The 9,426-nt window shown below is 36.6% G+C and overlaps 1 protein-coding gene across 1 annotated transcript in view; it reads left to right on the forward strand.

The window, feature by feature from the left end:
* Nucleotides 1-9,426, forward strand: part of ALG14 (ALG14, UDP-N-acetylglucosaminyltransferase subunit) — a 91,369-nt gene that overhangs the window by 3,333 nt on the left and 78,610 nt on the right. Inside the window, exon 2 of the mRNA XM_012661191.1 lies at nt 2,370-2,521. Within this exon, the coding sequence (XP_012516645.1) occupies nt 2,370-2,521 (152 nt within the window). The remainder of the gene's footprint in view (nt 1-2,369; nt 2,522-9,426) is intronic.

The following is a 9,426-nucleotide window of genomic DNA, read 5'->3' on the forward strand; positions in this document are numbered from 1 at the left end:
AGTAGCTGGGACTACAGGCACACGCCACCATGCCCGGCTAATTTTTTCTATATATATATTTTTGAGTTGTCCAGATCATTTCTTTCTATTTTTAGTAGAGACAGGGTCTGACTCTTCCTCAGGCTGGTCTCGAACTGCTGACCTTGAGTGATCCACCCGCCTCGGCCTCCCAGAGTGCTAGGATTACAGGCGTGAGCCACCGCGCCCAGCCCTCCAAAATATATCTTAATAAAAAAGTAAAATGGAAGACAAAGTCCATCATTTTAATGACTTTATTCAGTAGCAAAGTTAAATTTCCAGTGAATGTATTGTCAACCTAAATAACAGAGAGAGAGATTCTCCAAAGAGAATAAGTCTATTCAGGAATGAGCATTGCAATGTGGAATACACTCACCATAGTAAACTATGGGAGTATTCAGGGAGGCCAGGGAAGACAAGAGTCTTTGAAGGTAAAATGATACGCAAGTTGTTTTGAAACAATTAGCCTTGGCTACAAGGATCAATAACAAGTGTGGTATCAGTCTAAGATTGGACAGGTAGTTGCTGGGTAGATGTTCTTGCAGAAGTACTTTTTGTGTAAGGTTGCGGAGGCCTTTGTGCAAGGTTGTGGTTTTGGTATAATCTTTTGTGATAGTTCTTGGTATCAGGCAATCGTACATGCGTGAGAACCCTCCTTTCATGTCCTTCCTAGCTCCATTTTGTCAAGATTTGACACAAGTGAATCTATTTTGATTCTGACAGCTTTCATAGTATATAGTTAGGGTTTCCTTTTTTAAAAAAGAGGAAAGAAAAAGACTGTTAAAGCAGGTATAATGAAATTTTAATTGTAGTGGAAGTTGCTGTGGATATTAGGTTTTATCCTTAATTGTTCCAACTGTAAAAACAAGTACCTATTTTGCAAACCACCACATTTGTTCAAGGCTAAAACTAAAAATACTGAAATAAGTATAAAGCAGATGTGTAAATTACATGCCCCAGTCAAAAAGATGGGTGACAAGTTATAAAGTTAACATATGATTCTAATTCCTGAAATTCCCAGTAAATCTATGCCAAATTTCTTTCTGTACCTAATTCCTTCTGGAATCTAGAAAGAAATCCTTTCTTTCATTCTATTATTCTTCAATTCTTTCTATTATATTCATTTTCTTTCCATTCATTCTTCAATCCATTCTATTATAAAATATATGTGTGTGTTTGGGGGAAACACATCCTTAATTTGTTTGATTATCTTTCTGTGTGTTTGTGTATCACTATTAAAAGCTCTTTTCTTACAATAAGGAGAGTGGGGTGGGGGAAGCTTTCTAGGTAGGGGAAACAACATGACCAAAGGCAAGGAGGGGGTAACAAATAAGAAGAATGCAGAGAATGTTAAAGACATTTCACAAGGCAAAGAGCTCCTGAAATGAAACTGAAATCGGTGTGATAGGGCTCTTTGATAAGGAGTTTGATTGTAAGCTTCAATGATTTGTGGGAGGAAACCTCAGTGAATATAGTTGATTTTTAAATTCATGCTTTTGAAATTAAAGTATTAAAATTTTGGAGATTCTATGACTTCAAAACTGTGTATAGACTTATTTGGTGAAGCTGGGAAGTATTTGAGGACCTGCAGTGTGCCGAAACCTGTGTTAGGAGCTGCGGTTTCAGTATTGAACAAAACGCCTTTGTTAGGAAGACCCAGCCCCTGCTTGGTCATTGCTCTTTCCTCCCTCACTCTCTACACAGAAACGTGCAGTGACTGGCTTCCCATTTCTCATCCTACTTTCCTGACCTTACTTCACCCTAACGTTTCTTCCTAGTATTCCCACCACCCCTTGAACACGTCTCAGATCTTGCCATCTCATGCCCTAACAATCCTCACCCCCGCCCAGCGGCCTCCCTGCTCCTATTTGTGTATTGTCTTCACCTTTCAAGTCATCTCAGCCTTTACCAGGGATCTTTCCTACTCATAGGGCATTGATTTTTCATAACCATTTGCTTTCCCCCCACATTTTAGTTTTTCTTGCTGTGTTGCATCCTCTTTATGTGTGTGTGTGTGTGTGTGTGTGTGTGTGTGTGTGTGTGTGTGTGTTGCCCCTTTCCCACCAGTCTTCTTGATAACAGGACCTGTGTCTTATACTTCTTTGTATCTTCCTCAGTACACATTGCTAGTGCTGATTTTGTTTTTATACATTTTTTATCTTCTCCCCAGTATAAACGTAGTGTTTATACAAGGGCACAGATTATTGTTTCCAAATGTTCCTTGTGTCTTTTGAGAATATGCAATCACAGTGGTCCTCACTTCCCTAAAAATATGACATTGATGTAACATGTACAAATGGATGTGTCCATTGTGGATTTCTTAATCTTAGGACTTGTGGTATTGTTTCCAGGTGGGCATACCACCGAGATCCTGAGGCTGCTTGGGAGCTTGTCCAGTGCCTACTCACCTAGACATTATGTCATTGCTGACACTGATGAAATGAGCGCCAATAAGATAAATTCTTTTGAACTAGATCGGGCTGATGGAGACCCTAGTAACATGGTAAGTAATCATTTCTATTTCTAAGAAAGTTACAAATTGTGCATTGAGTTTAATTGTCTGGAAATAATCTCATGGCGCTTCAGTGCCCTACCCACAATAGGCAGTCACATGTTTACTGGTGATGAAATTTATGTCCTTTACTACCAAAAGGTAAGAATTTCTATAAATTAAATCTTTAAATTAAAAAATAGTTGCTTAACCTTTTTATATTTTCTCTTATTCTTTTAAATAAAGAGAACAGTTTTTCATTGAATTCAACTATGAAAATTGTTTTATTTAACTTACATACATAAAGCCTCCAGTTCATATGCTTAGTGGCTCTTCATTAAAGCTGTCAGTGTATTGCTTTTATTGATAATTTGATTTATCTCCAACTGCTTCCTATTCTCCAAATCGTATTTGTATCTGCCTTTAAAATTACTTCTCTTCCCCTGGTTGCTCGCTTCATTTTAGCGTTTTAGTTAGAATTTGGGGTTTTCTCTCTTTTTTTTTTAAAGGTAAAACTACTTCTTTATTAAGGAAGGAAACTAGAGCTATTCCTTGTGTAAAGTATCTTCCCCTCTCTCTGGGCACTGCCCAGCCACAGGGCCGCAATGGGTAGTCCAAGAGTGGACAGCTGAAAAAATACAAGACGAGACTGCTGACCCAGCTCAGGCTAATCAAAGTCTTTCTATGGGCTTTTTGGACTTAGAGACCCAGAGAATGGAGTCAGTCTCTCTTCTGGGGCAAGCTCTGTAAAAGGTACAATTTGGGAGTTGCTGGCAGTCATGTTTTCACCTATTAGATAAGGATAGTATATAGATAGAAGAGTGAAGATAGTATACAGCAAGATGAGAAACCAGGTGAGTCCTGCCTTCAGTGACTCAAGAGGCCCTGCCGCATCAGTGTAGACCCTGCCTTGGTTGTTCTTCTCTTTCTTGGAAATCAGGATCCGCTAATATAACCCCTCCCCCACTCATCTTGTTTCCACCCCCACCACACATACTTTTTTTAAACTTGGTTGAATTGAGTTTTGGTCAATTGTAAATATGATTCACAAATAACACACTATTAGAATGTATTCTTGGAAAATCCATGGCAAACAAGATTGGAATGGGAATCTGCTTGCTATCATTCAGCCATAGCAAAATGTGTGGTACTTTTTTCTATATGGAAGATAAGCCAAAATGCTTCCATTTCCGTTTTAGGAATCAGTACTATTTTAGTTTCCCCGGGCGCTCTAACAAAATGCCATAACTGGGTGGCTTAAAACAACAGAAATGTATTCTTTCACAGCTCTGGAGGCTAGAAATCGGAAATCAAAGTGCCATGCTCCCTCTGAATTTTCTGAAGAGGAATCCTTCCTTGCCTCCTCCTGGCTCCTGGTGGCAATGCTTGGCATTCCTTGGCCTGCAGCTGCATCATGGAATCTCTGCCTCTATCAGCACAGGGGCCTTTTCTATGTCTTTGTCTTCACATGCCTTTCTGGTGAGGACACCAGTCATAGAATTTAGGGCCCACTCTAATTCAGAGGGACCTCATCTTAACTTGATTACATCTGCAAAGACCCTGTTTCTAAGTAAGATCACACTCCCAGGTTCCAGTTAGACATGAGTTTTGGAGGGACACTTTTCAGCTCAGTGCAGACGTGTATACTAAACTATTTCAGGAAAGTCTATTTGATATAAAAAGCAAAACAAACTTTTTAGAAAGTGTTAAAGGAGAGAATAGTAGAGCCCGTTGATATGGCAGTAATGTTCCTTTCAATAATTGTGAGGCAGATAGTAGTATCCTCATTTTACAAATGAGAATATTGAGGCTCAGTGGTGTAAATAACTCAACCAGGGTCCCACCAAATATGTGTCACGTACCTCCACATGTCTTCTCCAAAGCCTGTGCTTCTCCCACTTAGTGACTCTGCCTCTTTTGTGTATTCTTTTACAATTCAAAAAATTCAGTGAGAGAAGAATGCCCGGGGAGTTCTCATCCAAGGCATTAGAGACTAAAAATGTCATTTAACATCTTGTCTTAAAGTGTGTTTGAGAATTGGTAGAGAATTTGGAAAAAATGATGGTGATTTTTCACACAAGAAAAATGTAAAAAGTATTATAATTTACCAGTGGCATAGAGCACTTAAAAATATATAAAGGACAAAATAATCACAAAATTCTTACTGTTTTTTCCATATATGGAACAGATATCTTTGATTTTACTTAATTATTAGCGTGCATATTCTTCTTTCTGAAGTTGCATCCAAATTGGAGGCTCCAGTTTTTAGTTCAGCATATGTATTGAATATATCCCTCTAGATCTACCACCATATGTATTGTTTATTTGTTGAATTATTTCATAGTTTACGGAAACATTTGGAAGATTGTTATATACTATGCATCGCAACACTTTAGAACTCAGTAAATTGGGTTTGATTCATATTGATAAGAAAGCCAAAGATTTTGGATTTTTAAATTGCCATTATTTTTTATTATCAAAATGGTACCACATATAGGACTGAGCATCTCTATTTGACTTCCTTCCTTTGTTAATTAATTTCCTGCTGAGGTAGTGCAACCACTGTTAGAGAAAAAATTCTATTCTATTCCTGAAAGGGTCTCTACTCATGAATCTGAAGCTGGGAAGAGCTTTGCAGAGATGCAGAAGAGAGCTGTTGAGGGTGATAACATGGACATTTCTGCTGGCCACACTGTGTGTGTGATGGGGAAGGCACCGAAAGAAAAAGAGATAGAGATAGTAGAGAGATAAAGGGAGGGGCCCACCTACTGGTCTCTTTCTGCACTACAGCTCAGCCATCTTTTGTACCTTCCATGGAGCTCACTAAGAAGAGAGGATCTCGCTGAAAAAATCGTAGTGATCACTACATTTGCTGGAAGAGCCCATATCAGCCATGAATAATGAACAGTCTAGACCTGTTTCTGTCCATTATAATAGTCACCAGCCACATGTAGCTATTTATATTTCAATTTAAATTAATTAAAGCTAAATTTTAAAATTTGGCCCCTTAATTGTACTAGCCACATTTCTAATGCTCATTGCAGAATAGAACCCTAGACACTGATCTATTTTTTTTTCTTTTTTTAATTACCTTTTTCTTTTTTTTTGTCTTTCTTAGCTTCTCAGTGCTGCTGGACCTAGACAGTAATCTAGATGTTTATTTATAATTATAAGCTGAAAATAAAACGTGATCAGACATTATTATAAAGAGAATTAACAGGTTCAAAGCAAAAGGCCCCTGCCAAAACAGTTAATATAGAAATACATCTTCTACAATATTTGTTTTAAAAGAAAGAAAAAATAAATAAAAGAAATACAAAATAACTTTTTGGTTTTTTGCAAGATAGAGTCTCACTTTGTCACCCTGGCTAGAGTGCAGTGGCATCATCATAGCTCACCGCAACCTCAAACTCTTGGGCTCAAGCAATCCTCCTGCCTCAGCCTCTGGAGTAGCTAGGACTACAGGCATGTGCCACCAAGCCCAGCTAATTTTTTTCTGTTTTTGGTAGAGACAGTGTCTCACTCTTGCTCAGGCTGGTCTGGAACTCCTGACCTCAAGCAATCTTCCCGCCTCAGCCTCCCAGATTGCTAGGATTACAGGCATGAGCCACTGCACCTGGCCCAAAATAACTTTTTAAATTTCATATTATCATTGAAAGTCAATGAGATAGTCCATTAATTAAACAAAAATAATCTATTTTACAAAAGAAGCAATCTCAAAACAAGAAAGATTCCTGGGAAATTAAAACAAAATGATTATCAAAATTAAAAGTTCTGAGTCAGTAATTATCAGATTAAATACAGCTAAAAACCTCATTAGTGAATTGGAAGTCAAGCTAAAGGAATTCTTCAGGCAAAAAGACAGATATGAGGGGAAAGAATCATGAAGTGTCAGGAATGAGAGGAAAGAAAATAAAAGGAAAAAAAGGTCTGGAATAGATTTTTACTACCTTTCTCCTATCTCAGGTATCTTTATTTAATTTAATTAAATCTCATCTTGACAGCATCAGTTATGTAGTTTTAACTCACCACTGTTTCTTGTATATCATGTCTTCTTTGGAATTCATTTCATCTTCTATTTGGCTCAAGTATTTCCTTGAGTTTTTTTCTCTAGAAAGGTTACATGGGCAATGTATTTCCAGTCCTTCCATCTCTGAAAATATCTTTGTTGTAACATTATGCCCCACCAGTTTGGCTTGGTGTGCAATTCTAATTGTAATGCTACATTTCTTTTCCCCTCAGAAGTCTGTAAATACTGTTCCATTGTCTTCTAGCAGTTGGAGTTCCAGAAAATGTGTTTGATGCCAGTTTAATTCTCCTTAGAATTCTGAAATTTAACCAGGTCATATCTACATGTCTGTTTTTTCATGGATTCTTTCTGGAATTCAGCAAACTTATGATCTTTCTTCAGTTCAGCATTATTTTCTTCTATTTTTTCTACTTGTCTCTTCTGTATACCAATCCCTTTGTCATATTATATATGTGTCATATATATGTCATATGTATACACATACACACATGCACACACACACAGTTGTTCCTTGTTATCTATGGGGGGTTGATTTCAGGACCCCTCCCAGATACCAAAATTCATAGATACTCAAGTCCCTTATATAAAAGGCTACAGTATTTGCATATAGTCTTAAATCATCTTTATACTTTAAATCATCTTTATTTATCATCTTTATAAATCATCTGTATACTTTATACTTTAAATCATCTCTAGATTACTCATAATACCAAATGCAATGTAAATACTATGTAAATAGTTGTTTTGCTTTATTGTTTAAGAAATAATGCCAAGGGAATAAAAGTCTTTACATGCTCAGTGCAGATGCAACCATCCATTTTTTTCCCTCCAAATTGTTTTCAGTCCACAATGGGTTGAATTCATGGATGCAAAACTCGTGGTTTCAGAGGGATAACTGTGTATATATATATGTGTTTTTTCTTCCTGCTTATTCTTTCACTGTTTTATGATGAAAAGTTTTTTTTTAAATTTTTTTATTTCAAAATATTAAGGGGAACAAGTATTTTTGTTACATGACTATCTTGTATAATGCTTAAGTCTGGATGAACCCAAGTTTCAGATCTTAATGTTTAAATTTTCCTTTAGGACCCTAAATTTATATTTTCCCTTAGGACTTTAAGGTCATAGAGTTGCACTCGTGTTAATTTCTAAAAGTTTTAGCATTTTGCTTTTCACATTTGTGATTAATTCATCTGGAATTGATTTTTTCTGTATAATATTAATATTTGCAAGGAATCTAATTTCGATATGGTAAAACAGCCGTTCCAGCCCAGCACCGTTTATTGAATAGTCCTTTTCCCACCGATGTGCAGTGCCTCCACTATTATGCTCAAGTTTCTACACGTGCATAGGTCTGTATCTGTGCTCTCTATTCTGGTAACTGGTTCGTTTGTCTATCACCGAGCCAGTGCCAAGCTACCCTAGTCTTATTCTTCGAAAGTGTTTTAATTGTTCTTTCTTTTTACATAGGTTTTTGAATTAGCTTTGACAAGTTCACAAAGAACCATGTTGGTAATTTTATTTGAATTAAATTAAATACATCAGTTTAGGGAGAACTTACATCAATATGATGATGTCTTCCCTATCCTGAAACTTCATCTCTCTCTTCATTATTTATATCTCCTTTAATGCTTTTCAATAACATTTTCTAATTGTCTTCATATATTTTGTTGTATTAATATTTATTTCTAGGTACCTTGTATTGTTTTATAACTCTTATGAGTGATATATCTTTTTATGACATTTCCTGTGTTGTCATATATAAAAATACAATTGATTTTGTATAGTGATCTTTTTTTAATTTTTAATTTAAAAATATGGAACACTTCACGAATTCACGTGTCATCCTTATGCAGGGGCCATGCTAATCTTCTCTGTATCGTTCCAGTTTTAGTATATGTGCTGCCGAAGCAAGCTCTTATATGGGGATCTTGTAACTACCTGACCGCACTCTAATTCATCCTGGTAATTTTTTTAATAAATTTTTATCTATGAAAATAATGTCATCATCTATAAATAGTAACAATTCTGATTCAAAAAAATTCTGAGTTTTATTTTAAATCATATTTGGTTGTTGGTTTTTTTTTTTTTTTTTTTTTTTTTTTTTGAGGCAGAGTCTCACTCTGTCCCCTGGGCTAGAGTATAGTGGCATCATCATAGCTCACTGCAGCCTCAGACCCCTGGGCTCAAGCGATCCTCTTGCCTCAGCCTCCCGAGTAGCTGGGACTACAGGCATGCGCCACCACGCCCGGCTAATTTTTCTATTTTTTGTAGGTCTCGTTATGTTGCTCAGGCTGGTCTTGGTCTCCCAAAGTGCTAGGATTACAGGTGTGAGCCACTGCGCCTGGCCTTTGGTTGTTTACTCTTATCAAATGTCTTTTCTACATCTGAGATGATAATATGGTTTTTCCAATTTTATGTTTATGTGTACAATTACATGGTATGAACGATTCTTGAATTCCTGGAATAAACCCAGTTTATTTGTAATGTGTTATATTTTAATACATTGCTAGATTTGGTAAACATATTGTTTTGGATTTTTTTTTTGGATTTTTAAATTTATGTTCATAAACAAGATTGTCCTGTACTTTTCCTTTCTCGTACTTTTCTTTGGTTTTCACATCAGGTTTACAGGAGTCTCATCACATGAGTTGTGGCCTTTTGCTTTGACCTTTTAATTATTTCAAAGTTTTAAAAAATTTCTAAACATAGTTATCTTTTAAAAATTGATTTATGGCCAGGCGCGGTGGCTCACGCCTGTAATCCTAGCACTCTGGGAGGCCGAGGCGGGAGGATTGTTTGAGCTCAGGAGTTCGAGACCAGCTTGAGCAAGAGCGAGACCCCGTCTCTACTAAAAATAGAAAGAAATTAATCGGACAACTAAAAA

The sequence above is a fragment of the Propithecus coquereli genome, unplaced genomic scaffold, assembly GCF_000956105.1.
Source record: "Propithecus coquereli isolate 6110/MARCELLA unplaced genomic scaffold, Pcoq_1.0 Scaffold7, whole genome shotgun sequence".
NCBI classification, from domain to species: Eukaryota; Metazoa; Chordata; class Mammalia; order Primates; family Indriidae; genus Propithecus; species Propithecus coquereli.